Source organism: Guillardia theta (genome assembly GCF_000315625.1).
Source record: "Guillardia theta CCMP2712 unplaced genomic scaffold GUITHscaffold_4, whole genome shotgun sequence".
NCBI classification, from domain to species: domain Eukaryota; class Cryptophyceae; order Pyrenomonadales; family Geminigeraceae; genus Guillardia; species Guillardia theta.
The window spans coordinates 440,455-467,788 of record NW_005434670.1 but is presented as its reverse complement, the minus strand read 5'-3'; the positions used below and the strand labels follow the sequence as shown (position 1 = coordinate 467,788).

Sequence of the window (27,334 nt, the reverse complement as noted above, 5' to 3'; positions counted from 1 at the left end):
CATCGCACGTGTGCACGTCATGGCGACTACTCCGCCACCTCCCACGACCCTCCCAGACCTACCCCACCCTTCCCACATTACCCACCCTCCTGAAAATTTGAGGCTGGCTGAAACCCTACCCCACGTACCCTGCAAGCACCCCAGTCTTGACATTGTAGTAACCCGCATTTGAAACTACCCCTACCCCTGTGAAAGTACCCCTACCCCTGAGGAAAAAATAGATCCAATGTTACCACACCTGCACCCCCCCACCCCACATTTTCCTTATCATAACCCCTACCCTCATAGCTTCTACACCTCCACCCTTTCGTTCTCCTGGACAGTCGGATGTACCCTACCCCCCCAAAATTCCTGACCCCCTACCTGTGTTGACTACCCGGTTATTTTGGACCTTCAGCACCCCACTTCTATTTTGGTTAATGACCCCTACCCCCATGAGACTAGTGCTGACCTCTTGACACCACCCCTGGTGTGGCTCACATAAAGGGAAGTGGGTATGAGGGACATGAAAAAATCAGCGCATGAGGGCGATGAGATATCGAGAGTGAGGGCGATGATCGTCGTGCAAGGCGATGCGGCTGATGGGCGAGGGTAGAGGAGGAGGAGGGAGAGACTAGGAATGCTGAACCCATCTCACCCTCTCGACCCCTCTTGGTCCTCCTATCTGCTTCTCCTCTGCTCCACCTCGTCGGTCTCGTCCCCCCTCGACTAATGTTGGCGAACGGGAGGATGACGAAAACATGGCGGAGGAGTTGGGTGTGCTCAAGTCTGTTCCTGGTGTTGATTCTTGTGCCCTCTCGCTCCTTCAGTTGGGTCAACCACGAGACGAACACCTGCCGCCAAGCAAACCCTCGCGCTACTGTGGCTCCAGCCTTGCTGAAGTTGAGGGGGGGTAAAGGGAGAAAGAAAAGAGGAGCATCCAGTAGCGAAGATAAGGAGTCCAGCGACGGGTGGGCCTCAGGGGAAGACAGCCCTTCCACGTCAGAGGAAGAGAAGAAGAAACAGGCTGAGCCCCGGGGCATCCCTCGAAGACGAGGTGATCGCCGCTCTGACTCCTCGGATGTGGGCAAGGCATCGAGCGACAGTGGGAGCTCGTGGGAGGAGGGATCCGAGCGATCTGAGAAGTCATCGCAGTCTACACTGAGTGAAGATGGTACGCAAGTGACTCGTTTCACCTCATCTGATGCTGACCATGTTGCGCATGAGCAGAGCCGTCCGAATTGCACGTTTCAGAGGTATGGCAGGAGTCTCTACTACTCAGCGCTGCACTGACTCTATTCATCCGAAGCTCCCCGAAGATGTCATGGAAAGGTTGGCTGAAGAGGAAGAAGAAGCGCAGACAGAGAAGGGATCTGTCGACCCATCCTTCGAAGCAATGATCAGAGGTGGTACAGACATTTGATGTGAGCTGACAATTAACTTGTTCCCGGACAGAGAGGCATCCATTCTACATCCCAACCCTCGAGATGATGAAAAATCAGGCATTGGAGAAGAGAACATGTTGTCGTGCGCCATGACTGATGGATCTTCCTTAGATGCATCAGCCTAAGAACAGAACAAGAACCAGACGACAACGGCGAGCAATGAAAGTTTCGCAACCTGCTTCTGTTGACACTCCTCCCTACCAACAGGATAACGTGGAGAGGCCAAGAAATCGACCCTGAGGTCTGTCTCCTCCTCCTCCTGCCTTGCGATATCTTAGCGGCTACCTGTGCTCCACCTGCAGGATGAGTACATCGACTTCTTCAAGTACCGGGTCAAGTGGTGCCCGGACAAGTTAGACGCCCTTTCTCTCAACCAATCCTCACTTAGCGTGTATTGTTGCAGAAAGTTCTTGCGTCGACAAGAGCAACACCGCAAGCTTCAGCCGTGGATGTCGCATGCCACTAAAGAGGTCAGGAGCAAGTGCTGCAAAGTCTGCCTGTGACTCTTCTCAGCTCCTTCGTCTGGTCTTGCCCCTACGTGGTACAAGGCACTTCGGGTGACTGCATCCTGCTGGCCCTTCAGTGCCTCTCGCTGCCTACCATTGCTCCATTGAAGTCCTCGCTACCTCTTGCTCCAGGGTTGCCTGCGGCTGCTGTGAGTCTGAATGTTTGTTTGCAGTGAGCAAGTTTTTAAAAGATACACGGACGGTGAGTAAGAGTTGGTCAGTCACTGAATGACAATGCAAGACAGGAAAGGACGAGAATGGGAGGTACATTTGGAAACCCGACCTTCCTCCTCATCTCAAAGTCTTCGGAGACGTGAATGAAGACTGCAGCTCTCTTGTCTCTGTGACGCCAATGCAGACTATTATCAATACTCTCAGCTCGAAACAAAACTTCACGTTGCCCTACGAGACCTTGGGTTGTTGTCATTTTGTTTTGTTCTCCTTTCTTTTCATCCCCTTCCTCTCTCTGAGATACGTTGGTCCCTACTGCTGTCCCCTACCAACCTGTCTCTCTCCTTGCTTGCTGGCTGCTTTCAGTATAACGTCTTTTTGTTCCTGCTGTTTGCTTCCTGCCTTTATTCACTCATCAGTTCATCAGATTCTCTTCACAATGTGGATGACAAATCAAGTTTGAGCGTCAAACGAGCTTTGAAAAAACATAAAGCTGAGCCTACAGCTGGACCGAGATGGTTGAATTCCTCTTATCATCAGGCCCTCCGTCATACTTTTTCTTGCAGGTTTGACCTGCCTAAAGGTCCAGACCTCAAGAGCCGTCCAGACCTCCGAGCTGACTTCAAACTGTTAACTGAAGTGAGGGCACATCTATGTCAAAAGCTTGCTCTATGCCTTGCCTTTTCATGTACTTGTGTCAGCTGACTTGTGCTCTTGCCTTCCTCCCTCGCTCTTCTCTCCTTTGCGACTTCGCAACTTTCCCTGTCGAACTCAGAGGAACACCTGGGACCCCAAGAATCGTTACAAGTCTCTCGGTAAGATGCGTGCTGCACGAGATTGCAGCTGACTGTCCCGGACAGGATGGGAAAAGAAGGGAACTACCACCAAGTCACCGACCAAACTCGAGTACCCAAAATACTTCGCGGTACGTGTCAGCTGCAGCAGCGCTATGGCTGAGATGCAAAATGGCAGGAGGGATACTATGCGATCGATCCCAAGCATCCTTGGTGACGGAAGGATGATTAGTTTGAAGCTTACGCCCAGCAGGGAAAATCTTCCGAAGCATCTTCGCTTCAAATCGTTGACAGAACAGGTGGAAAATAGCATGCACGCCTGACGATTTGACAAGCATGAAGATCATGGCGGACGACCGGATCCGGCGGAAGATCAAAGAACGCTTTCACAGGCAGCAGAAGTTAGCAGGTGCTGGGTGTCGACTTTTGATTCTTCTGGCCTTTAACGACTAGCAGCGGAAGAGAAGAAGCTCAAGGGCCTCACTGAAAAACCGACAAGACCTCCACGACCCCCACGACCTGTCCGCACATCCCATACACTTCCAGCGCCTGACTTGAACATGAAGGCCACTGGTCGGAGCATCATGATCCAGAAAAGCTTGAAGAAAATCAGAGCAGTGCAGGTAAGCTTCATTCCAACCTGCTCCCTCTCCTTTCTTTCCTTTCCCCCCGTAATGAATCTCACAGAGGGAAGGATACGACGGAGAAGGTCCAGACCCCCTCGCCGATAGGGAGCTGCCCAAAATGCCGTCCATGGGAGGCACAGGTAGCCCGGGGGCTTTCGAGGTGACTCTGCTCACCCCTCATACTCCAGGCAAGCCCCCGACGGAGGAGGAGATTCGAGAGGAGAGGATGCAGCGGTTAGGTAAGCTGTGCGGTATGAGGAAGCAGGGAGGCGTGCTGAGTAGGTCGGATATGAAGGAATCAAATACAAGAAGAAACCGGAGCCAGCCCAGAAAAGGACATGGTTGTAAAGAAAGTTGAGAAGAAGGTAAAGAAGAAGAAGAAGAAGAGGGATCCGGTATGTCGTACTGTGAAGTTTGTCGATAGTATTTGACCGATTTATGTACAGAAACGTCTGTTGTTGAAGCGCGCCACTGGGAAACGAGATGGAGGGCCGCCATCAAGGAGGAGATAAACTTCAACCAACTGAGTCTCAGGTGACATCCGATCTACCGTTGCCACCACCAGCCTTCAATGTGTGTGGATAGCTGATATGGGTTTCTACTCAGATATTCACGTCTCCGATGATACCTCACCGTGCAGGACCGTATGGCTAGTGGTCAGCCACAAAGTTGGCAAATCAACTTGGCAAGACAAGTCCGATCACTACAGTACCCATCTTACTACTCAGTAGATAATATCAGTCTACCCGGCGTGGCCCGGGGCACGGCCTCCGAGAACGCGCGACCTCGGCCCTGAGCCTGCTCGTCGGAGCCGCTGACCCGGCGTACCGGGTCCCGGCCGGGGGGGCCGCGAGTACTACTGACAGTACCGTAGCAGTACGGTCAGGGGCGAGTCCCTGATCCGGCTCGGCCCCGGATCATCACGGGTGCCACGGTGCCGCGCCCACATGCTGGCCCATCATCAGTCACTGAGTGTAGCTGGTCCCCACGGGCGTTACGTGATGCGAGTTGCCGGGGCGGGGGCCGCCTCTTATACCGTACCGCACAACCAACTTGCGTGACCTGCTGAAGAGTCGTTTATCAGCACGAAGGCAGGACATAACTTGGACCGTCAGTGCCGCATCATGTGCAATCCGACCCGGTCACTGGGGCTCGCCCGATCGCCGGACCGTCACGGTGCCGGCCGCGCGAGTCCCTGCGCCGTTGGCGACCGACTGGCGGCGCCCGGCCAGTGCCACTCGATCAGTGTTAGGGCCCCCGGAGGTCGCCGGGCGCCGCCGAGTGGCTCCCCAGGCCCGTCGAGTCACTGGCCCGCTCGGCCCGCGAATCTGAACCCGCCCGCCCCCCCGCCGCCCGGCCCCGGGGCCGCCGCGCCCGGCGGGCGGGCGGCCCGGGCCCGGGCCCCGGTACAGCGAGTCGGCCCGGTTCCCATCATCATATTGCAGGACCAACTGTTGTAACCGTCAACAGCTACGTGGCTGCAATGGAGGAAAAACAAAAAAGACAAAAAGGAATGGCCGGAGAAAAAAAAAACACAAGGGACAACAACCCCGCAAATAGCATGGTCATGAGAGTGGAAGAGGAGATGAAACAGGCTAGTCAAGATGGGACAGAGCATGATGGAACTAGACGGGAGTCACCAGAAGATGCAGGCAGAACACTTATAAGGGTGAATCGGGTGTTGCAGTGAGGTCGGGGGCAGTTCTAAGGCCTGGAAAGAGATTCAGACATGTGGCTGTTGACTTAGCGATGGCTGAAAGAACATGAAGATGTGCAGCTCTGTTCTTATCGTATGAGTTGATCTTTTACTCTCATGTTGTCAAACGTGCTGACTTTCTTCTCCTCGCGAAGATGTCGGACGAGCAAGACACTCCCGCCCCCCCCGAGGTAGCAGCAGCTCTCCCTCACTGACCTCTCAATGCCTGACGCTGTTTATAGATGATCCAGCTTCCTGACGGGACTTCGCTACCCCCACTGGCAGATGGCGAGTACGATGCCATTGTTCTTGGGACTGGTCTCAAGGAGTGCATCATCTCCGGTTCTCGCGCTTGCTCCTTCTTTGCTCCTTCTTTGCTCCCTCCTTGCTCCCTCCTTGCTCCGGGCTCATGCTGCTGCAGGCATCCTGTCTGTGGACGGTAAGAAGGTGCTGCACATGGATAGGAACGACTACTATGGAGGAGAGTCGGCGTCGATCAATCTTAACCAGCTGTTCCAGCGCTTTGGAGCTCAGCCGAATGTACGTGCTGATTGTGAGGAATGTACCATGATTTCTCGTTCTACTTCAGCCTGCTCTCGGAAACAGCAGGGACTTCAACATTGACCTCGCCCCCAAATTCATCATGGCAAACGGCAAGCTTGTCAAGATGCTGATCATGACCAACGTCAATCGCTACCTCGAGTTCAAACAGGCGAGCATCGTACCGATCTTGTCATTCCTTGACAGGATAGTCAGGTCGATGGTAGCTACGTGCTCAAGGATGGAAAGATCAACAAGGTCTTGTTCTGCAGTGCCTGATGATGATGCCCAGGAAAGCTCACACCCTGCTGATTAGGTTCCTGCAACCGGCACTGAGGCTGCTTCAACGCCGCTGGTGATGACTTCAAAGTCCTTCCCGACGTGTTGTGCTATCTCCCTCTTCTTCCAACGCCATGTTTCAGCTCCCTACATGCTTGAATTTCACACTTCCTGCGCAGGTTGGGTTCTTCGAAAAGAATCGTTTGCGCAAGTTCTTGGTCTTCGTGCAGGACTTTGATCGCAACGAACCAAAGACACATCAGGTCAGGACGTGTCTGAACGACGCGTCAGTCATTCACAATCAATCACAGGGACATAACCTTCAGCGAATGACGAGCCAGGAGTTGTTTAGTAAGTTTGGATTGGAGAAAGGTGAAAGTGAAACGATAAAGCCGATCTGAAACTGACAAGTAGTTCACAGGGACTGTAGATTTCATTGGACACGCCCTTGCTCTCTACGACAATGATGGGTATGGATGCGGATATTGCAAGGTTGTGGTGTACTGAGGCCGGCTTCAGATATTTGACAAGACCCGCGGAGGAGATGGTGGAGCGATGCAAGCTTTATGGCGAGTCGCTTGCTCGGTCTGTCCTCCTCAAATGTCTCTCTATCTCATTACTGCGCTAGCTACGGCAAGTCGCCCTATTTGTATCCCCTCTACGGTCTGGGAGAGCTGCCGCAGGCGTTCGCTCGCCTGGTACTGATAACGGATGGTTGCTGGGCAAGCGCTGACTAGCCGCAGGCGGCCGTTTATGGAGGCACTTATATGCTGCACAAGCCCATCGAGAGGATCGTCTACAACTCGGCGGTGGGAAATGCGTGGAAGAAGGAGATCCTGACTGTCAAGTAACTGCCAGGGAGAAGCTTGCGGTGTGGTGTCCATGAACGAGGAAGGAAAGCCGGTGGGAGAGGTCTTGCTCCGCCGCCCCTAGCCATTGATCCTCCTGTAGGCCTTTGCCAAGTGCAAGTTCATCGTAGCCGACCCGACATACTTCCCTGATCAGTGCAGAGTGACGGAGAAGGTGCCCTTGGCTGCTGCAGACGTGAGTTGACCTGACTCCTCGGGACCTCTCAGGTTGTCAGATGCATCGCCATCTTGTCGCATCCGATCACACCAGGGTCGGAGCCTTCAGCTCAGATCATTCTCCCGCAGAATCAGGTGCTCTGCAGCGACAGCCTCGTGGTTGCTCTGACACAAGGAGGAAGATCGGCAGGACGCATGACGTGTACGTGTTCTGCGTCTCCGCGAGCCACATGGTGGCGGCTGAGGTGAGGAGGAGATGACGCGTCGCGCGCCTGACCTCGTGGCGGGCAGGGCAAGTACATCGCGTTCGTCTCGACCATCACCAACGTCGGTGACTGGTGGCAGAGCTCGAAGAGCTGACAAGATGGCAGAGGACGGACATTGAGGCCAACCTGTCCAAGGTAGCGAGCGAGGAGCTGAAGGATGGTCTCAAGATCCTCGGCAAAGTTGACTCCTTCTTCTTCGACGTCTACGATATCAAGGTACGCCTCCTTGCACGTTTTCGCTCCTCCTCAGAAGGACTGGAAGGTCCCGAACAAGCTCGGCCATGAGGACAAGTGCTACATCTCGAAATCGTGAGGACGAGGGACGTTGGGCGCTGGTGCTGACCTGGTTGCAGTTACGATGCGAGCAGCCACTTCGAGCACACGTCCGACGATGTCATGGTGAGCTTGTTGTGCCATCTTTCTTGTTCACCTCGCTCGCAGGACATCTACGAGCGGATTTACGGAAAGCCTCTCGACCTCTCCAAGACGGTCAGATCTTGTCGTTGGGGTTGCGCCGCAGTCCTGCTGACTCTGTACGGCAGATGGTGAACTTAAACCCGGACGAGTGAAGGCGAGCAGAGGAAGCAGCGTAGCAGGTTGCCGTGAGGTTCTTAATGAATTTTCTCGACCGATTTGCCGCGTTTTTCTTCTCTCGCTGACTCGGAGTCACTGACCGCCTGGGCTGTGCGGGCCTCCGAGCGGTGCCGCGGGTCCGCTGATTCAGTTCACTGCCCCCACTGCCAGGCCCGGCGGCTGGCTGCGGCGCCGGGTCGCCGCAGTACGACTCACTGCAAGCGAGACGGGCCCGGCCGGCCCGCGGGCCCGGCCCGCTGGGTGCGCAGCGGCTGGGCCTGGACCACTGGGCCTGGCGTGCGGGAGATGAGATGAGGGAGATGAGTCTTGCACGAGCGAAGTTGCGTCCCCCCATGCAGAAAGTGAGCGAACAAGATGATTGGGGGCCATGGCGGCTCAGCGAGGAGAGGAGGAGAGAGTGATAGGAAGAGAGGAGAAGAGGAAGAGAGAGAGAGAGAGAGAGAGAGAGAGAGAGAGAGAGAGAGAGAGAGAGAGAGAGAGAGAGAGAGAGAGAAAGAGAGGAAGAGAAGCTGCATATAAAGGACAAGGATTCATCTTTTCTTCGCTCTTCGGACGGGAGTTGTAGCGAGCCTTCATCTAGCACGACAAGTGATCTGCCTTCCTTTCTCGTGGATGCTGCATCGATCGCTTCTGTCAATCTTTGTGCAACAGAAGATCAAGGGATGTTTGTTGTCTCATTGCCACCTGTACCTTGTCAAGGTGTGGTGGCAATGGTAGTCATCTTGTCTATCCCGACATTGATTTGCGTATCCACGTGTTGCTGGTTGTGTCTCACGAGATTCTTGCAGGTCCAACAAGATCGCGGAGTGAATGGTGCAAGTAGCGCGAGGGGAGGAGGAAGTAGCCCGCAGCTATTCATTAAACCGAGAGTCAGCAACGTCTGTCTGCGTGCTCAACACGAGAGTCTCCACCATCACGCGAAACTCGCTCATGCTCAGCCCATCCTGTCCACCACCTGCGAAGACCCTGAAGAGATTGTCCAGCGTGAAGGCGGAGATGCTCAGCCCCATTGAGTCTGCCGCTCTGCGAAGTCCTTGTTTGGTTACCGTCGGCTGGGGAGGAGGCGCCGCGGGTTCGCACAGCTCTTGGAAGAGGATGGCGATGCTGGCGTCATGGGACGAGTTCTTGCTGTGCTGGTTGAGTAGAGAGGAGAGAGCCACGTTGACGTCGGTGAAGGTGGCGACAAGGGCTCTTCGCTCCTGCCTCACCCGCTCGTCCTCCCGCGCCTGCCTCATGTTCTCCTCCAGCACCCGCAGCTTTCTTCGCTCCTCGAGGTAGATCTCCGCAGCTCGTTCCTGCTCCTTCCGCTCCTCCTCCTTCCGACGCAGCTCTGCCTCCTGCTCCGCCTTCTCTTCGTCCCTGCATCGCACGCGCACGCGCAGTCGCTCCAGCATGTTGTCGAGCTGGGTGTTGGTCATGTCCCTGACAGCGACCTGCGAGGCCTCGTGCTTGATCTCCCGACGCTGAACCTTGAGGTCTCGCTTGACTCCTGTGCTCAGCTTCTTGAGCGCTTTCTTCACGCTTCCTCCTTGGCTGCTACACAACACCGCAACCATCGACACGAACTCCTCCTTGTCGATCGACCCGCTCCCGTCCGCGTCGAAGTGGTTCAGCACTTGCTGCACCTGCTCTTCGGGGACGTCATCTAGCCCGAGCATGCTCAAGCCTGTCCCTAGCTCTTTCACGTCCATCTCGCCCGACCCGTCGACGTCGACGACGTTGAAGATTGCTCGTGCTGCATGCGTCACCTCCCCGAGATTCTCTAGGTTCCCGTACTTGAGCATCATCGCTGCTGCCTCGGCATACCTCGCATCGTCCAGCTCCTGGAAGACGGGAGTAGAGGAGAATCTCGTCAAGAGCTTCTTGTCGCTGAAAGACAAGCGAGACCGCATATCCTCGTCCTTCTTCTTCACCTCTCCCCTCCTCACTGCCACTGACCGCAACCAACGCAAGAGCCTCCGCCCCAGGAACCCGCGCACGAGTCGTTGACAGTGAACTACAGCTGTGTGGCATTCCGGGTGATACCACTTGCTCACGTACAAGGACTGCAGCCCCCGCGCAAGATCGACTTTGTTCCACTTCTCCCACCGGATGCGCTGCAAGGCGTGCATGTCCTTGGCTGCTATCGCCTTCTTCTCAGACTCCATGCGCTGCCGGTCTTGCTCGGAGACATCCACCTTGCTCTTGGAGCTCATCTCCACCTGAATTTCGTACATGCTCACGTCACGCGAGAACCGCACGGACAGGCGGAAGGTCATGAGCTTGTAGGCGTTGAGAGAGCTCTTGAGCCCGATGTACCACCTCCCTGAGAACTGACAGCCCTCTAGGAAGATCGGGCGCTGGATGGCGTTGGCTCGTGCCGACTTGTTTCTGATCACGACTCGCTTCAGCTCTGTCGCGTTGGAGAAGAGGAGGCAGAGAGACTTGGTCCTGCCAGGGCGTCAGAACAAGTCAAAGGGGAGGAGAGAGGAGGAGAGGGGAGGAGAGGGGAGGGAGGGGAGCACCTCGAGTTGATCAGAGCCTCCAACTTCTTGTTCATCGCCGCGGCCTCACGCTGAAGTTGCAGCACTTTAGTGCTGTTAGTCTCCTGCTCTCTCTCGATCTCCTCCTCCTTGGCTCGGAGTCGCTCCTCGAGGTCGAGCACCTCGCGCTCAAAGTTGCGGTCCTGCTTCATGTCCTCCCGAATCTCTTCTCGCTGTATCACCAGGAGCCCTTGGCTGCCCTGCCCAGCACAGTCACGAGCTGCCGCCGCCCTCAGTCCCGCGCACCTCGCAGACGACTTCGAAGGCCGTCCAATCATCTCCCGCGTTGAACTCGTACATGACCCACTGCTCGTGGTCGATCTCTCCAGTCTTGGGCAGCTCCGACTTGATGCGATTTCTCCTCTTGCTCTCCAACCTCACAACATGCTCGCAATCGTCCAACGGTTGCCAATCGTGAGCCTCCACGACAAACTCTGCGAGACCATCGTTATCACACCATCATACCATCATGTCACCAGGTCATCTCATGCCATATATCGTCATGTCACTCCATCATATCTCCACACCATCATACCATCACTCGAAGACACCATCGTAGCTTCACATTAACAGATCATCGCTTCATCAGATAAGCTTACTCTTCCCCGACTCCTCCATTCTTGAGCTCAACAAGTCTGCTTGCTGCTGATCCAGGGGAATCGCTTGTCTTGCCCTGTTGCCTTCACCTCCCGCCGTGACCCCAAGGGTGGGTTTGAGCCCATCGACAGTACAGAGATTGTACTTGACAGAGAACGCTCCTCCTGCTACTAGCAGACCCGCTGCTGCCTCTTCCACTGAGCTCCCTTGGAACAGCTGCCGGATCTGAGAGGAGACGATGCCTCGTCCCTCCAGCACTGCCGCTAAGATCGCGATGAGAATTCCCTCCGGCGCTCTCCGTAGCAGCTGCTCTCCTGCAAGTCGCAGCTCAGCCACGAGCTCCTGCACGTTCTCCTCCATTGCCCTCTGGCTCTCCTGCAAGATTTGCGATCGAAACAAGCAGGCAAGAGCGCTGTCGGAGGAGAGGAGGGTCGACGTCAGCTCCTCCAGCTTCTCCTCAGGTAGAGAGTCCAGCAGCTGCTTCCCCTCCTCCAGTAGTCCCTTGCTCACCTCAGACCCTCGCCCGAAGAGCCCAGCACTGAGCGGCAGCATCAGATGTTGACTCACGAGCTCCGACGCTCACCTGAACGACTCGCCGAGGACTCGCCGTCTCATCTCCGATGCTCCTTCCTCTTCCGCAAAGAAGAGCGTGTGCGCCAGCATCGCTCCCTGCTCCTCTCCCGCCGCCTCCAGCACTTGCTCCCCTCCCCTCACCATGGCGGCATGGGCCGACATTTCCTCCCCGACAGTCCCAACAGCAAACGGTAGGACTGGAATAAAAAGAAATGCAAGCCCTCGCCATGCTGCTATGAGGGAAGGAGGGGCAGCGGGGAGCGAGGAGGATGACCAAGACAGGGGGAGGGTGGGAAGGAAAGAAGAAGGTGGAGGGTTGCAAGCAGAGTGAGAAAGAAACGTGTCTGGCAGCATCTTAGCTTCAACTCAAGATTTATCGGGCTTGACTCTTTCTTCTCGATCAATTTATTCGCTTCGTTTCTATCCCGTCCTCCTCTCCTCAACTCTCTCCCTGCCTTCCCTCTCCTCCCTGTTCTCCCCCTGCCTCCCCCCGTTAGCGTCTAGCTTTCCGTCACTTGGCGCCTTTCAACCTGTGGAAGCAACAGTCACACGGGCGAGGGGGGAAGAGCACAAGTCACTCGGTCAAGGCTTCCTTCACCCCCAGCTCAGCAGCTCTCTGCCTCGACGTCACTTCCTCTCCTCAGACCAGACGGACGCACCTCAAGCCACTTGCGACTCTCAGCGTCGAGATTCTTGCCTGACGAGGATGATGAGGAGGGTGGGGGCAAGGCGAGGCAGGGAACAAGAGAGAGCCAAGAGAGCGCGCGGGGAGGGAGGGGACAGGCAGCAGGTCTGCCTCTTCACAGCAGTGAGGAGCAGCGTCGAAGAGCGAGTTGAAAGGAGAGGGTTTGGAGTTGCGAATGGAATCGCCTTACCCTCTTTGTACATCTTGTGAAGCTCATATGCGGACTGTCCGTGCCCTGCCAGTGCTGCTTCTTGCAGGAGAGAGCTTGCCCTTGACTATGAACAATCATCGTCACAAGCATGCCAGCTCCGCATGCTCCCCATCAGTTCAAATCCTCTCAACTCACCATGTCTGCTTCGAGTCTATGTCCCTTGAGAAGGCACATGCCAAGATAATGCTGGACAAGAGAATTCTCAAACTGAGAGGCCGAAATGACTTCCTCTTCTCACTTTAGCGGCAATAAAGCCTTTTGAAGATGCGCTTTCCAGATTGAAGGACGCGTCTTTGATGTTTTGCTGTCAATTCAAACTCTTGTTACATTCGTTGGAGCAGAAAATTCAATGTACCTCTGACGCTTCCTCGATGTTCAACAAGAGATATCCCAGCAAGAACTGCAAGCGATCAGCATCAGAATATCTCATCGTTATCGTGATGATCATCGTCATCGTCGTCGTCGTCGTCATCATCATCAACATCATTATCATCATCATCATCATCGTCATCAATACATCGCTGACTGAGTGACCTGGGCTTCAGCGTTTCCGTCGAAGGCCGGTCGTCTGCCACACGGTTAGTGTCTACCTCCTCTCCTCATGCCGCTACTGCAGAATCTGTCGCGCTGCCTGGCTGTCCTGGTTGACCCCTGCCGGCAGGTCATCCTAGGAGAGCCCAGCAGCTGCTCACCATCCCCGGAGATGTAGGCGAGGGCGAGACGGAGACAGGCCTTGTGGTCCCCCTGACCTGCTGCAAGAGAGAACTGGAGACAAGCAGCTTAGCTCACGCGCCTCCCTGTCAGGCGCTTGCCTGCTCCATCGCTGCCTCCTCGTCCTTATCCACTCCAGTGCCAGCATGGTAGCAGTTGCCGAGGTTGTACTGAGCCTCTGCGAGACCCTGAGCTGCAGCTCGTTGAAACAAGCTGACCGCTCTAGGAGCATCGGCCGTCACTCCCTGCCCCTCGAGGTACATCACCCCCAGGTTGAACAAGGCCTGCTTGTGCTCATGCTCCGCCGCCTGCTCAAACCTCATCCGGGCCTTGTCATAGTCCTTCTTCGCCCCGAGCTGACCCTTCAAGTAGGCAGAGCCCAGCAGGAACATGGACTGAACGTCTCCCTCGTCTGCTTTCTTCTGCAGGGCGTCGAAGCTCAGCTGCGGACGAAGGATGCTCTGTGGTTTGGGTGACTTGGAAGAGAAGGAGCGAGCGTGCGAGATCCAGGTGTTCCTCCCCCCCTCGGATTTGCCGTATGCTGCGTCTGCCGTCTTGATCCTCCACGCCTCCTTGAGCCCACGCCCAACGAGCAACAGCAGCGGCTGCCTGCGTCCCACCAGCGCCATGGCTCTTACGGCCCCCGGAATTCACGCGGGGGAGGAGGGTCATGAAAAAAATCCATGCTGGCAGTGCGGGGCGAGGGATGTGAATCAGTCAAGTGCGGGGGCAACGAGATGTCGAGGAGGAGGAGCAGGAGGAGCAGGAGCAGGAGCAGGAGGAGCAGGAGCAGGAGCAGGAGCAGGAGCAGGAGGAAGAGCAGGAACAGGAGCAGGAGGAGCTTGAGGCACCGGGAATGCATTAGGAGCAACAAAGCATACCATGCATGTGGAGGGAACCAGAGAATGATCGAAACAGACAGAAATAGAAGAATGAGACGAGGGAGGGAGGGAGGGAGGGAGGGAGGCAAGGGAGGAATTGTGCTAGCTGTAAATTTATTGAAGTCTCGCGTCTCAACCCCCAACGAGCTTCCTCAGCTGTTCTTCGCGTAGATCGCTTCCACCTGCTCCACGTCGAGCTTGCTGCCGAGGAAGATCGGGGCTCTTTCATGCAGCTCCACAGGCTGGATGTCACGGATCTGAGAGCAAGTCAGGAGCTCTGCCGTCCAACGCCTGAGGACGCACCTGCATCTTTCCCGTGGTCGCGCGTCCTCCAGCCTTCTCGACGATGTAGCCCATTGGGCCGCATTCATAGAGCAGGCGAAGTTTCCCCTTGCCGACCTTGTCAGCGCAGAGGGCGAACGAGAGAGAGAGAGAGAGAGAGAGAGAGAGAGAGAGAGAGAGAGAGAGAGAGAGAGAGAGAGAGAGAGAGAGAGAGAGAGAGAGAGAGAGAGAGAGAGAGAGAGAGAGAGAGAGAGAGAGAGAGAGAGAGAGAGAGAGAGAGAGAGAGAGAGAGAGAGAGAGAGAGGACTGACTCACATTCTTTGCTCGGGCATCTGCAGGATACATGAAGATTCCTCCATAACACAGAGTTCTATGCACATCCCCCACCATAGTTCCTGTAAGGGTTCAGTTGCTTTGACTTGATGGATGCTGAAGATGGACCGATGTATCGAAGAGAGTAGCATTTCTTGGACTCGTCTTCGGACTTGCAGTAGGCAATCTGCGACAACGTCATCTGCTCCTCATGTCGCATCATCCACTCACAAACTCCGTCGTCGACTTGTCCCAGCTGGCACTGTTGCCCTCGTTGATGGAGTAGGTCTTTCCTCTCTGCGCAAGGCATCACGACAGCACTGAGCGTCTCGCATGCTCCACCGTTGGGAGCTTGATTTCAGGATGGGTCATGATGAACTCGCCGATGCCCTGCGCCCACTCTCAACCTCGCGCCTTCCTCATCGGCTCCTCCTGACCGTATCGAGCGTGAAGCCGTTCACGCCCTGCTCTGTCGCCAGCACCAGGATGGTACTCGCTCCGTACCTAACAGCGGCGTCAGAAGCACGCTCCTCGCCTCTTGGCTCTGTACATGGTGTATCCTGCTGCGATCAAGTTCTTAGGGGGTTGAAGGGCGTCTTGAATGTTGCCAGGCTGACGCCCGTCTGGTCCGCTGTCGCTTATCCGCCGATAGATCCCGAATATGGTCCCAACATTCACACCCGCGTCGATGTTGGAGGAGCCATCCAACGGATCGAATGTCACGACAAACTCTCCAGTAAGGTAGTCAGGTGGGCGGATGATATCTTCAGTCTCTTCGGAAGTCGCCACGCAGAGTTGACCAGAGTTGCACAAGAAGTGGATGAGAGTATCGTTACTGAGAACGTCAAGGCGCTTCACTACCTCCCCCTGTATATTCACATGCTCCAACGCCCCATGGAGCTCGTCGACTCCGGCCCTGAGGTAAGGTTCAAGGATGTTCACAACCGCAAGAGGGATCACCTATGGACTGCCCTGCTGATGATCTTGCAGGCAGACTGGATGGAGGCGAGGAGCGCGCAGAAGTCTCCCTTCTCGCCCGCTGCTCGCGCTCGCCTCCTCTCCTCGAACAGGATGAACGAGGAGAGCGTGAGGGGGGGCCGAACCTCCATGGCCAACTGGACACGGGAACTGTTGCCAATCAGGGGTAGGGTACTTTTGGTTTCTAGTCAGGGTGGGGTAATTCACCCCCTCGTGAAACCGGGGGTAGTATTACTTAGAGGTGACTCGAGACAGCTGTAGTAGGATAGGTAGGGGTAGTGCTCTCACAAACTGTGTAGTACAAGGGGTAGGGTCATGTATGGGTGGGTGGTTATGGCTTGATCGGGCCCGGGCCCTCCCGCTGGGTTCATCCGAGGTTCCAGCACTTGAGTTAAAATGCAAAGGCTCATAACCTTTTATACATTTACGATTTCGTGTCTGTCTGAAGCAATTTTCTGGGTATATCTTCAAAATATAGAGGAAATTTTGAAAACAAAGGCTCAATGCAAGGGAGATGAAGATGGGTAGGGTACTCAACCTCTCGACATTGCAAGCTATACCAAGGTGGGGTACTGAAGTATTGATATTGGGGGTAGTCGAAAATAAGTTGCAAAGGTACCGGTGGTTGTAATCAGCTGAACCAGAGGGTGTGCAAGAGCAGGAGGGGGTAGGGGTGGGTAATATTTGAGTAAAATAGGTGTCTCTTCGCGTGGCTCGGTCTGGCGCTTCCGATGGTGAGAGACTAAGAGGCAGGAAGGGGAGAGATGGGGAAGAGAAGAAGGGGAAGGGGAAGACAAGTACGAGAGGTGGAAGATGAACAGTTCGAGAGAAGGTCCCACGCGCGATGATGATAGAATGCAGCTCAATATCATGTTGTGGACTTGAAATCTGTTGAAGACTTTGGGGGCAGAGGGACACATAAATGGTTAGGATTAGGAGCAAGAGATGAGTTTGAGTCATGCTGAGTCAAGGATGATGTTTCCTGAGAAGACATTGTTTCCATCTATCGTGTATTTGATTGAAACATTGGTTGGTCGAGAGGGCTGAGATGGGGCAGAGGAGGTTGGTAGAAGCTCGTGGGAGGAAGGAATTTGTTTGATGACTTGTGCTGCTTTTCTGCGTTTGTCGTGCTTCCTATGCTAAAATTCAGCTGGTGTTTCTTTGTCTGTTACATACACGACATCCCCAGCTAAGCATCTATGCATCACAACTGGGGTTGTTTGAACTTTCATAGTTTTTCTCGATTTGACCTCCTTCCTGCGAGCTGTATCGTGTGAGTGATGTTGACCCAAGAGAAGCTGCTTCTGTTTCAATGTTCTAGTTTGTACATGTTTGACTGATGGTAATGTCAGGCCGTGATGAATGACTACGGCTCCGTTCCATCGGTCACATCTTCCATGCCGAGGAGAAAGACTGCTATGATGTACGCAGGGATTGCCGTTCTGGCTTGCATGGCCGTGATCGGTATGGCATTTGTTTCCTACGATCAGGTGACTTCTACCTCCTCATGGTCGTCTGGTGCTCAACTTGTCGATCAGGATGAGGGTTTCTGGGATGATGGCTCCGTCACTCTCGCTCAACTCAACAAGCAAGAGATGAATGAGATCCTGGCAAAGGCCAAGTCGATGTCGACCGATCAGCTCCGTGCTGAGGTTGCTCAGCTCGAGGCGGACAAGCGCACTCGCAGGACTTCCTTGGCTTCCAAGGTTCGCAAGCAGTCACTCGTTGTAAGGGGCGGACAGGAAGACGTCGCTGGAAACCCTGAGGGCGGGATCATCGAGAACGTTCCTCCCACGGTGGTTGCGCCTGTTCCTGGCCCTCCTGACTTCAACGGAGCCTCTGCCATCATTGCTCGCCTGCCCAACATCGGATTTGCTCCTTCTATGCTCACTGAGAAGGGCTTCGAAACTCGTGGCAGCTTCACTGTGCGCAAGTCTAGGGCTGGCGAGTCGTTCTACCTTCGCGTGTACGGCAAGCTCAACCACAACATGCGATGCACTCTCCGTGGCTACAGAAACTTGATGGGAGACTTCACGGGCAACACCATCTACACCGGTTTCAAGAAGATCTACACCGGCAAGTCACAGGTTCAGACCGGTCACATCCCGCGTGGCATTGTTGGCGAGTTCGACATCATGACTTGTAGGGACCTCAACAACGGAGAAGTTCAGTATTTCCGCATCAGATACGATTAAGTCCCGAGTTTGAGGCAGTAGTTTTCAATTGTCTAGTGCTTACCTGTCGCAATGAAGATTGTGAAACTGATGGGCTGACTGAGAACTGAGAGCGTTGCATCGAGTGGTTTTGATTTATATGCAATACACGAGCTCGATCAGCTCTTGTTGGCCTCTAGGCCATAAAATTCTCGTTTCTTCTGCCGGTACTCGGAGCATGCGCGAATTACCCGCAAAAGAGGATTCGACCGTCGGACCTGTCAAGACCCTGAATTGAAGGAGGAGGGAAAGGAGAGGCGAGACGGATGCAAGAAAGAAGTAGTTACCTCGCGGATGCCCTTCTCTGACTTGTGGACTGAAGCCTTCACATTGAGGATCTTGACCTGCCCGCCCGTTATCTCTCCCCGCACCTCTTTCGTTCAACCGAATTACCTGTGAGTTCTCCCCGAGACGCTTGTGCGTGGCCATGGCGAAAGCGAGAGCCCGTGCATCATCGAGAGGAACGCGCTCTTGCACGAAGGGGCAATCCTTCTCAAGTTTTTTGAACTCATCCACTCCTGCTTTGCCCTGCTCGGATGTTCAGGTAAGAAAGAAGACAGCGGAGGAGAAGAAACTAAAAGACCAGAGGGTTCCCGTAGAGATAGAGCTTTGAGAGCCTCGACGAGTCGTTGAAGAGAAGCGCCCCCGACAGATCTGTTGCTCCCTCCTCTGTGATATCGTTGGAATTGAGATATACCTGCCATACTCCATTCCTCACTGAGGCAAAACAAGTAATCAAAGTCACCTCCGTCAAGCTGCAGTTGATTCGCAGCACGTGGGCCATGGCAGTTGCACCACTATCACCCATTGCCGTGCGAGCTAACCCAAGCGCAAGCAGCGAAGTGTTATGGATGAGCGCATTGCAGACGTCCTGAGACATGCACATGACTTGACGCTAGTGGGAAACATGCAACGACTCACCTCGACGCCCTTGGAGCCGAGCAGATTGTTCCCGAGGTCAAGCATGGTGAGAGCCTCGTGAGAGGCCAACGCGTTTGCGAGGAGTTTAGCTGACGAGACGGAGAGATTGGCTCCATGCAGAGAGAGTGACCTGAGAAGCAGATTCAGACCTCAAGGCTCCAAATACGTCGAACGAAAATGGAAGAGGAATAATGAAATCAAAAGATTAAGACTTCAAGATTGTATCCCACAAGCCTACCTGAGACAAGTAGATTGTTTGACAGCAGGCGCTAACTGTGTTACGTCCTGAGTTTGCAAGTAAGAACACTCAAAACGATTTCAACGACCCCTCGAGGAGATCCAAATGACGGAGGGAAACATTTCTGACCGGGTCGTTGAGTTTAATGTCGCACAGAAGGATCATCTTGCAACGTCCATCTCTGAGTCGCTAGAGCAGAGTCAACTTCAACATGTCTGCAGGACTCTCACCTGCACAGCTGCCTCTGTCGCCTTGGAACTTCCACTCTTCTTCTCCTCCTCCCGTGGTTTCGCTTCATCTGCGTCATACAAAACCTTTCAAAATTCACAACAACCCCCAACCCTCTTCAATCCATAAGCCACATCTCCTTCCATTCCACGTCTCGTCGGTTTCCTCATAAGCTCCTCAAGTTCTTCATCTCTTCTCCCTCTAGCTTCTCCTGTTTCTCTCTCCTCACCCCCGCTACCCGCTTCCCGCTCCCCGCTCCTCTACACCCCTTCTTGCTCCCTTCTGCTGCAATCTGCTCTCGTCTCATCTTCCCGTATCTGCTCCTCTCCTCTCCTCTCCTCTCCTCTCCTCTCCTCTCCTCTCCTCTCCTCTCCTTACTTTTTCGCTCGCCCGCCGCTTTCTCCATGCCCCCGACTATCCGTTACATCAAAGTTGCTTGCCGTTACTTCCTCGTCTGGCGGGAGTCGCCCGGTCGGGCCGGGGTCTGATCCGGGCCCGGGGCCCGGCCTGAGTTGATGACGCCGGGTCGGACAGTTACAACTTGAGTGTGCGTCGGAATTGACGTAACGGTTAGCTGTACCCTACCGTACGGTAACGTGACCACCCGGCCCAGTGAGCCCAACCCGTTGGGGTACCGGTGGTGCCCGTGCTAGTACGGTAGTACGGTACCGGTGCTCAGCCACTGGGCCGGGCCGGTATCATCCACACGGAATGCGTCAGTAGTAGTGACTGGTACCCCACCCCTCCGATCTGATACCATGATTCATTGCTGACAGTACGGTACCCCTGGTCGATTCAATCGTGACACTATCGAGGTGGGGGTGAGTCTCGGAGGCTGGTGGGTACCCTTTCTGGGTCTTCCGACTACAATTGACCCCTACCCCTACCCTAACATCAGGTCCTGTCCAGATCTTACTAATACCCTAGTTTTTGATGGGGAGACAAGGGGTGGTCTTATACCCCTGACCTACTTCATCTGTCAATCACAAACTTGAAAGACCTTCCACCGTACCCCCCACCCCACCGGCACCCCGGGGCCCAACCCCCCCCCCCCCCCCCCTGCTTCTGAAATCAGTCATCCTCCTCCATTGCGAATCAACTCAACTTCTGTTGCCTCCGAGTATACAGCAGGGCCGGTCGCTATGGCAGGGAGCATGCCGGAGACTCCCCGGACGACAAAGGAGGAGCGAGAGGAGATGCGGGAAAGGAAGAACTCTGAGACAACCATTGGAGCTCATGATGTATGTCTACTACCTCACCCTTGTCGTGGCTTCAAAGCAGTGTGTTCGTTCTTACAGTGACAGAGCTGTACTTTGCTTTCGGACAGATCAGTAACCGTGGCATTTTCAATAGGTGACGATGGATGTAATTGAAGAAGGGGGCAGTAGAACAATTCTTGCTGCAGATGTTGTCAGTCTTAGCACAGAAAGAAATCAAACAATGGTGAGTGGTCTACATCAATTGTCTCCATTGGTTGATTTTTTAATGCGTCTACAGCCGCTGCAGCTTCATCAATATGCACAAGCTCAGCAACGCAAGCGAATAATACAGAGTTTTTCGACACAGAATGCAACATGGCAAGTCAACGACTTGTCAGGATCAAGTTCTCCTCTATCGTCCTTGCTGCTGGCTTCACACAAATCGGAAGATGCGCCTTCACCATCACACAAAACTGAAGTCCCATGCGTTGCATGTCGCAACAGGTTGCATTTGTGTTTGTCTGCGCTGCGCTGCTTGCCGTGTCATGCGATGAGTTTGCTTGTCTGAGGGACTGAAGCCGTTGCAGAGAGTATGACTGCATGGACCTCCTCCCTCCAAACGTAAATCGAAAGAAATCGATGGATAAGGAACTTGATCGATATCCCTCCGCAGCAAAGTTAAGAAGCGATTTTGGATCATATACATCATCTTGCAAGCGCGGTGCGATGCAAGGCGAAGCAGCAGTGACCAGCGCACATGCTTTCATCTAGCTACTCCTGCTTTCATCTAGACCTTCTTCGCTCCTGTTGCCTCCAGCGGGTGTGTAAGATACAAGGAGTCATCGCGAAGCAGATGCTCAGATACAGAGACAGAGCGCGACGTTTCTCAGCCTGTGAAAGATAAGGAGGATTCAGGAATGTTGTATGAACCTCAAAGCAGCCTGAAGGTCATCAATGATTGAGATTCGCAGCTGCGAGCGATCGCCGACGCCAAAGACTCGGAAGATGCTATAGTGAATCTGTGCGTCTCTCATATGAAAATCAAGGGAGAACAGCAGAGTCACCCCCGGCTTCATCGCAAACTCTAGCTCAGCTTGGGATATCTCAAATACATTGCTGCACAAGCATTGAGCGGCAGAGAAAGCTTCACAGAACTGCTCACCGATCGCTGGTGAAAGTAGACTTGACTTCAACATACCTTGTTGATGAGAGTCGAGGACGAGGGACAGATCGCTGATATATACCGCTAATTAGACGCCATGTCGGAAAGATAAAAAATTACGTGATCAGTATCCTCGGGCTCGCTGACGCTCACATCATAGAAACATTTGCTCTCCTCTTGCTGTCATCGCACCGCTGAGCCTCTCGCCCGCCAGGTGAAAGCTTTACCTCATTCATCCAACAGACGATGTGGTTGGGGTATGCCAGTGTAAGAAGACGGTACACCAACGCTTCTCCCCACCGCCCAACCTGTCAGCAAGCATCAACTCATCACTCAGGCCGTCACGCCTCGCTGACGTCGAGGCTCTCCCGTGGCTCACAAGTCGTCCAGGGGATGCAGACGGACGTGACTCGATCCGCCATCAGCTGCGGCGCGCGGAAGCTGTTGGGCTGAGGCAATGCAATGAGTTGTACTTCTCCATTCCTTCCTCACCTTGCGCGCTTCCACTGCCCGATCAAGAGGCAGAACACGGTTGTGCATGTCAAGATTGACATGGACAGATGGACCGTCCCCATTCTCCCTTGTTTCCTTAGCTGCAAGTATCGCGAGATCAGAATGCAATGTTTGGCTCTCTTGTGTTTGTTCCGGTCTCGATTGCTGCGAATCGTTGCTGGCATTGCCCTTGTCGTCTTTCTCTACCATATTGGAATCAGCGACCCTCGCTTGGACTTGGTTGGACTGACAACTCCAATAAGTATCAGCGTTTGATTCAATGGGGTATGGACAACATGCGTATCGTCAGATGGACGTTTTGAGTCCATGTCCTCATTCGGCGAGGGAATGTCGTTCATCTCCTCCGTGTTCGGCTCTGCAAAGAAGCGACACCATCCATTAGATGAAGCGTCAAGAAAACAGATTAAGACCATGAGCATCTTTGTCTTCTGCAGTCCACCTTTTCTTCCTGAACAAAATTTCATCCAGCTCTCCATTATTTGGCTTGCTCACCGATACTTGCTCGATCCCAAGTGTAGCATGACGTACTCAGTAATGAGCGAGCAGATCAAATCTTTCTGGACAAGACAATCATTATCAGCTGCTCACTTGTCAACTCCATCGGGCTCACGTCTAAGCACAAGGTCTCCTCCTCTAGCATCTTCCCTGCCTTTCTCTTCTGAGAGCTCGCCAGCATCTCTTTCACCACTTGTCTGTGGCCTCGTAAGGACTGAGAAGCATGAGCTTGAGACTCACAGCATCTTGCTTTCACTGGGAGGATGCATGCAGACCGCTACAAAGCATTCAGAGACTTGAGCCCGCTACAAGTGACGCATTGCCTGTGCTCCTCTTGAAGGCCTCCTTCTCGCATATCTGTGTGGCGTCAGCGGAACTGATTGAAGGAGGCCGTGCTCACCCGTATGAACTCTGCTGTTCTTGGATCTGCGGGAGGGTTCAGCTTGGGGATGGAGCTGCAGGAACTTGAAGCCGCAAGAGGTGAGGCCGATTCTTTCTTCCTTCTTTTCCGTCCCTGATCTGATTGGTGATGCTCAATCATTTCTCTTTCCCTCACCCTGCGTCAAATCAGGCAGGAAGCACTTGCTAGAGCATCAGACCGAAACAACGCTTCGTACTTGGCGTTGGCATGCAACAAGAGAAAGAGATCTCGCTTGAAGAGAGGCTCTGGCGCCTGCCTTCGCATGCCAATCTCGCTCACGCTGTTTAATTTCTTCACTTTACAAACGTATTCACAAAACCCCTGGAAGGATGCATTATCCTCTGCAGCATAAAGTGTTTGGAATGGCTGATGTCTGTGCGCATGCTTGTAGTATTCGATCGCAAGCTGCATCAGATCTCCCGACGAGAACCTCGGGATTTGCACCATACCTGGCGGGGGCCCAAAGTTGTAGATTATCAAGGGGCGAAGGACGAGAGGACAAAGATGCCAGTCGTCAAAGTGAGGCGCAGAAGCATGAGTGGGACCAGCTGAGCTGTTCTGTTGATGGTCGCCTGCTCTCTCTGTATCGTCATCATCGAGCAAGATCTCCTCAGGGTTGTCGACGCGGGGGGCAGGAGGTCTGATGGAGTGGCTGAGCAGGAAGGTGACGAGCTCCTCTTCGAGGTCATGCAACGTCGCGAGACTCCGGCAGGAGAGGAAGGAAGCGATGAACGCGTCCACCAGCCCCTCCGTCTCCATCGCCCGCAGCTGCGCCCCTCCGTTCTGCATTGCCACAGGGACTACCCTTACCCCCCATCTTCCCTCCATTCGCACCCCTCCTCATGTTTTTAAAAGACCACAAATTGAACTTTTTGATTCTGAGGCGGGCTAGAGTTCTTGCCGACATTCAACCTTTGCCCCCGCCCTCCCTCCCCCCCCCCCCACCACTCTGCCCACCACTACCACACTCCTGCTCCTGCTCCTGCTCCTGCTCCTGCTCCTCCTGCTCCTGCTCCTGCTCCTGCTCCTGCTCCTGCTCCTGCTCCTCCTGCTCCTGCTCCTGCTCCTGCTCCTGCTCCTGCTCCTGCTCCTTTGACTCTGACTCTGCCTCCTGTGCATCCTGTCTCTCGGGCCCACTCCTCTGTTCGTTCCTTGTCCTAGAACTCTGCTCATCCTATCCCTTCCTCTCATACCTGCGACCTTCAGGGTCACCTGCACATTCTCCTATTCTGGTTTGTGATCACCGCCATGCGAGCTGCTTACAGTGTGGCGTTCGTTGTGAGCGGCTCCATGCTGTTCCTGGTTGTTGTTCTCCTCATCTTTGGAGTCCGGCAGCCCGGCCATCATGCTCCCCTACAGACAGCTCGATCATCTGTGGAAGAGCTGCGTGAGGACGTCAGCGAGGTGGAGGCTTTTGCCGAGGCGTCAAGGCGATCAGGGGTGGTCACGCTGCTGCTGTCGTATCGAGAGAAGCTCCTACGACAGATTGACAAGCAAGAGGAATGGAGCCGCAAGGGAGATCGCATGCTCTCTGAAGCCTACAAAGACATGACACAGCACCGCTTCGATCAGGTCCTTCGCTCCCATCCATTCCTTGCCTCGCGCTGACCCTCCCGTAGGCGCGAGTCTCTCTCGCAGGCGCGAGGTCAGCGTTCTCACGTGCAGCTGTGAGGTCTGCAGTGTCTCTTGCATGCCCTGACGGAGAGACGCAGGCGACGAAGAAGCTTGTACAAGTGGATGCCGGAGAAGCGACGTTAAGCAGGGAGGAAAGGAACAGCGGCAACTTCTCTTCGATCAAGGTTTGCTTGCTTCCTCCGAGATCTGCTCGCTGAGGGTTGTCATTGTCTGCAGACTAGAAGCGCTGCATCGACCATCGGGGAGGAGGCGGATAGACAGCACTCGCACGACCTGACGACGCGCCAGAGCAAGAAGGAGCTTTCAAACAGCACGACTCAAAGCAGGTCGAGCTCATGAACCGTGAGGATGAGAGGTGAAGGTGGTAGCACGTCTTCTCCTCCTAGAGGAGAAACGAGGAGGAAGCTCCTACCGAGCCTCCTAGATCTAGAGAATATAATCGGAAGTTGGAGACCGACAGCTCGAGCCTATGGAGTAGCAGCACGGCAAGCACGCCAGGCCCTCATTTCTTTATCTTGTAGTTTAAACACAAACGATTCGAGAGGACGAGGAGAGGTCGAGCCAGAGAGTTATGAGATTCTTGATTCCTCGTGGATTTGCACGCCATTGGATATCGTGAGATCGAGTTCTAGGACGTGAAGTGAAAAGAAATGGATTACGACATTCACATGTCGCGTTTGACCTTCAAGGCCTGCAGACAGTTCGCCTCCGTTTTGAGCAGTTTGAGAGGTTTCAAGTCTCCATGGTTGGTAGTGCAAACGAGTCTAAACAACGGAGGATGGGGGGGGGCGATGCAAGGAAGTAGCGAATGGAAGGAAGGAGGGCAGAAGCTTCTCCGTGTCATCTCCACCTCTTCGCTGGGGACAGTCGACCTTCGCGGCTCTGACGTGTCGCAGACCGAGACGGCGTGAGCTGTGGAGGAGCAACCTTGACGCTGTGAAGGGCGACAGAGCTGGCGGGTGACTGACTGGGAGACAATCGAGACACGGAGCGCCGAGGTGTCTTCTGCAGGGAAGTAAGAGAGGAGCAAGATCGAGGAGCAAGCTTTCCTGCAGCAGGCTGTCGCGCTCTGCTCGTACTTTCTGCCGCAGAAGTGACCACGCGAAGAAAAGAGGAGCGCTAAGCTTACATTGAGCTGACTGCTTGCCTCCTCTAGCTCCCCCTGTAGGAATGCTATCCGATTCGACATCACCTCATGCGCCTCCGCGTTGATCCGCTCGACCTGCTCATTGATCACAGCCTGAGCGCTCAAAGACAACAGATGTACCTCCTCCAGGCGATCGGACGCCACCTGTACAGCCTGATGCAAGCTCAAACAGACCAGCGGGGAGGAGGAGGAGACGTTGCACCTGACGAGAAAGTTCCTGATACCTCGAGGCTCGCTCGTCTTCTAATTCGCGCACGCGTTCCTCTGCAGCTTGAAGCGAACTGACAGGTCTGTAGCATGAGCGACTGCAAAAGAGAGAGAATGCTACATCTTCAAGAGCTCGATCTCTCGCCTCATCTTCCGCTCCTCGTTAGTCATGTACAAGGACATTTCAGCGCTGTCTTGGCTTCTCCTCTCCTTGAGCACTTCCCATGAGGAGATTCGAGGGTGCTTCGCTGGAGAGCTTCCTATCCTCGTTACCACCTGCATTGAGCCCTCACCTTCCTCTTCTCGACAGCTCGCATACCTCTGTGCTGCTCATCAGCTTGTTGGCTGGGGGGCTGAACCTCACAACTTGTGACTGACCCAAGACTGAATGCACAAGCCCAGGGCGAGATGCAGTAGAGCACTGCAGGAAGACGACGATGTGAGCGATTCGCCAGCAGCTACGAGGAAAGGAGAGCAAGGGACAGCAGAGGAAAGGAGAGCAAAGGAAAGGAGATCAAAGGAAAGCAAAGGACAGCAAAGGAAAGCTCTTCTTTAGGGATTATCTCACTTCTCCGACGATGTCGCAGCTGCAACAGCCCGAGCAACATTGACAGCAGCAGAACTGACCGTGGCTGTTACATCCTCTAACAACGGCTCCAACCTTTTCCCCCGCTTGCTCGCTGTAGTTCAGACATCGACGAACTGCTTCTGCTGGGTTCGCCTGTCCTGCTGCCTCTATCATTCCACCTCCTCGTGTATCGATGTTGCACCTTTGTCCTCCTTGTGCGACATTCTCGAATCCAGCAACGCAAAGATCTCTGCTGAAGTCACAAGAATGGCGTCATCCGGAATACTCGATGCCCCATCTGAGAGCTTGTTAGCAGCTAGGAAGGAGGAGAATGTCGAGATGGAGAAGGAGAATGCGAGGTGTCCCGAGGATAAGGAAGCACGATGAGCACGCCATAATAGAACTGTGTCACTGCACTGCAGGAGCCTGCCATCGGCAGGAATCCGCAAGCCGCCAGGGCAACTGAGCCGGACAGGCGGCAGGCTGGAAGATGAAAGGAGCAGGAGCAGGAGCAGGAGCAGGAGCAGGAGCAGGAGCAGGAGCAGGAGCAGGAGCAGGAGCAGGAAGAGCAGGAGCCTGGGAGGAGGAGGAGCAGGAGAAGGAGGAGAAGGAGAAGGAGAAGGAGGAGAAGGAGAAGGAGGAGAAGGAGAAGGAGCAGGAGAAGGAGAAGGAGAAGGAGCGCAGAGAGCTCACCGATAGGTATCAGCATCGCCA

At 54.4% G+C, this 27,334-nt stretch overlaps 11 protein-coding genes across 11 annotated transcripts; 4 read left to right on the top strand and 7 right to left on the bottom strand.

Annotated features, from left to right (window-relative positions):
- Positions 1-729: 729 nt before the first annotated feature.
- GUITHDRAFT_132456 (hypothetical protein) lies at positions 730-4,252 on the top strand (the record flags this gene model as incomplete). Its single annotated transcript, XM_005840964.1, has 17 exons — positions 730-1,153; positions 1,245-1,311; positions 1,632-1,665; positions 1,727-1,894; positions 2,063-2,079; positions 2,104-2,132; positions 2,176-2,194; positions 2,668-2,740; positions 2,877-2,916; positions 2,962-3,026; positions 3,074-3,108; positions 3,149-3,194; positions 3,238-3,304; positions 3,352-3,518; positions 3,583-3,760; positions 3,968-4,055; positions 4,162-4,252. The coding sequence occupies 17 exons, from the start codon at positions 730-732 to the stop codon at positions 4,250-4,252; spliced, it is 1,608 nt and encodes a 535-aa protein (XP_005841021.1).
- GUITHDRAFT_159164 (hypothetical protein) lies at positions 4,112-8,325 on the top strand (the record flags this gene model as incomplete). The annotated part of the gene is made up of 22 exons (XM_005840963.1): positions 4,112-4,115; positions 5,503-5,559; positions 5,639-5,757; positions 5,807-5,929; positions 5,974-6,015; positions 6,074-6,112; positions 6,216-6,299; positions 6,348-6,408; positions 6,458-6,506; positions 6,556-6,621; positions 6,665-6,734; positions 6,780-6,845; positions 6,895-6,939; positions 6,988-7,059; positions 7,113-7,196; positions 7,244-7,306; positions 7,353-7,392; positions 7,467-7,543; positions 7,590-7,636; positions 7,681-7,726; positions 7,769-7,816; positions 7,870-8,325. 22 exons carry the CDS (start codon positions 4,112-4,114, stop codon positions 7,894-7,896), a joined length of 1,329 nt encoding a protein of 442 aa, XP_005841020.1. The 3' UTR covers positions 7,897-8,325.
- Positions 8,326-9,396: 1,071 nt separating this feature from the next.
- GUITHDRAFT_63793 (hypothetical protein) lies at positions 9,397-9,705 on the bottom strand (the record flags this gene model as incomplete). Its single annotated transcript, XM_005840962.1, has 1 exon — positions 9,397-9,705. A coding segment is annotated over one exon (309 nt), but the record flags the coding sequence as incomplete, so codon positions are not given.
- Positions 9,706-10,903: 1,198 nt separating this feature from the next.
- On the bottom strand, positions 10,904-11,719 carry GUITHDRAFT_150129 (hypothetical protein). Its single transcript, XM_005840961.1, has 2 exons — positions 11,624-11,719; positions 10,904-11,578 (listed from the first exon to the last, which is right to left on the bottom strand). The coding sequence occupies exons 1-2, from the start codon at positions 11,701-11,703 to the stop codon at positions 11,029-11,031; spliced, it is 630 nt and encodes a 209-aa protein (XP_005841018.1). The 5' UTR covers positions 11,704-11,719; the 3' UTR covers positions 10,904-11,028.
- A 468-nt stretch (positions 11,720-12,187) lies between these two features.
- On the bottom strand, positions 12,188-13,849 carry GUITHDRAFT_100288 (hypothetical protein; the record flags this gene model as incomplete). Its single annotated transcript, XM_005840960.1, has 11 exons — positions 12,188-12,229; positions 12,273-12,310; positions 12,489-12,573; positions 12,645-12,695; positions 12,748-12,813; positions 12,865-12,909; positions 13,044-13,077; positions 13,121-13,160; positions 13,202-13,258; positions 13,299-13,398; positions 13,439-13,849. The coding sequence occupies 11 exons, from the start codon at positions 13,847-13,849 to the stop codon at positions 12,188-12,190; spliced, it is 969 nt and encodes a 322-aa protein (XP_005841017.1).
- A 351-nt stretch (positions 13,850-14,200) lies between these two features.
- On the bottom strand, positions 14,201-15,804 carry GUITHDRAFT_84139 (hypothetical protein; the record flags this gene model as incomplete). Its single annotated transcript, XM_005840959.1, has 9 exons — positions 14,201-14,358; positions 14,405-14,491; positions 14,699-14,778; positions 14,825-14,882; positions 14,927-14,992; positions 15,038-15,085; positions 15,133-15,199; positions 15,246-15,611; positions 15,656-15,804. 9 exons carry the CDS (start codon positions 15,802-15,804, stop codon positions 14,254-14,256), a joined length of 1,026 nt encoding a protein of 341 aa, XP_005841016.1. The 3' UTR covers positions 14,201-14,253.
- Positions 15,805-17,025: 1,221 nt separating this feature from the next.
- On the top strand, positions 17,026-17,937 carry GUITHDRAFT_150128 (hypothetical protein). The gene is made up of 2 exons (XM_005840958.1): positions 17,026-17,163; positions 17,212-17,937. Exons 1-2 carry the CDS (start codon positions 17,071-17,073, stop codon positions 17,866-17,868), a joined length of 750 nt encoding a protein of 249 aa, XP_005841015.1. The 5' UTR covers positions 17,026-17,070; the 3' UTR covers positions 17,869-17,937.
- A 68-nt stretch (positions 17,938-18,005) lies between these two features.
- Positions 18,006-19,692, bottom strand: GUITHDRAFT_160781 (hypothetical protein; the record flags this gene model as incomplete). Its single annotated transcript, XM_005840957.1, has 10 exons — positions 19,652-19,692; positions 19,276-19,343; positions 19,175-19,234; positions 19,046-19,092; positions 18,808-18,937; positions 18,632-18,757; positions 18,470-18,583; positions 18,280-18,414; positions 18,174-18,230; positions 18,006-18,104 (listed from the first exon to the last, which is right to left on the bottom strand). Exons 1-10 carry the CDS (start codon positions 19,677-19,679, stop codon positions 18,006-18,008), a joined length of 864 nt encoding a protein of 287 aa, XP_005841014.1. The 5' UTR covers positions 19,680-19,692.
- A 1,691-nt stretch (positions 19,693-21,383) lies between these two features.
- GUITHDRAFT_100284 (hypothetical protein) lies at positions 21,384-23,852 on the bottom strand (the record flags this gene model as incomplete). The annotated part of the gene is made up of 14 exons (XM_005840956.1): positions 21,384-21,491; positions 21,537-21,588; positions 21,635-21,705; positions 21,755-21,814; positions 21,862-21,942; positions 21,991-22,083; positions 22,127-22,372; positions 22,423-22,502; positions 22,558-22,595; positions 22,640-22,704; positions 22,758-22,839; positions 22,883-22,919; positions 23,043-23,068; positions 23,242-23,852. 14 exons carry the CDS (start codon positions 23,850-23,852, stop codon positions 21,384-21,386), a joined length of 1,650 nt encoding a protein of 549 aa, XP_005841013.1.
- Positions 23,853-24,311: 459 nt separating this feature from the next.
- On the top strand, positions 24,312-25,037 carry GUITHDRAFT_132448 (hypothetical protein; the record flags this gene model as incomplete). The annotated part of the gene is made up of 4 exons (XM_005840955.1): positions 24,312-24,635; positions 24,683-24,730; positions 24,776-24,862; positions 24,915-25,037. The coding sequence occupies 4 exons, from the start codon at positions 24,312-24,314 to the stop codon at positions 25,035-25,037; spliced, it is 582 nt and encodes a 193-aa protein (XP_005841012.1).
- Positions 25,038-25,362: 325 nt separating this feature from the next.
- On the bottom strand, positions 25,363-26,844 carry GUITHDRAFT_132447 (hypothetical protein; the record flags this gene model as incomplete). Its single annotated transcript, XM_005840954.1, has 10 exons — positions 25,363-25,389; positions 25,626-25,703; positions 25,828-25,860; positions 25,891-25,938; positions 25,966-25,998; positions 26,048-26,126; positions 26,346-26,510; positions 26,621-26,639; positions 26,680-26,778; positions 26,823-26,844. 10 exons carry the CDS (start codon positions 26,842-26,844, stop codon positions 25,363-25,365), a joined length of 603 nt encoding a protein of 200 aa, XP_005841011.1.
- Between the last annotated feature and the right edge of the window lie 490 nt (positions 26,845-27,334).

Excerpts from the sequence above, each read along its gene's own strand:
- GUITHDRAFT_150129 (XM_005840961.1), bottom strand. The coding sequence starts at position 11,703 with ATGCTGGCGCACACGCTCTTCTTTGCGGAAGAGGAAGGAGCATCGGAG. Across the intron at positions 11,579-11,623 it reads GTCCTCGGCGAGTCGTTCAG|TGCTGGGCTCTTCGGGCGAG; the intron begins GTGAGCGTCGGA and ends GCTGCCGCTCAG.
- GUITHDRAFT_150128 (XM_005840958.1), top strand. The coding sequence starts at position 17,071 with ATGCCGAGGAGAAAGACTGCTATGATGTACGCAGGGATTGCCGTTCTG. Across the intron at positions 17,164-17,211 it reads CATTTGTTTCCTACGATCAG|GATGAGGGTTTCTGGGATGA; the intron begins GTGACTTCTACC and ends CTTGTCGATCAG.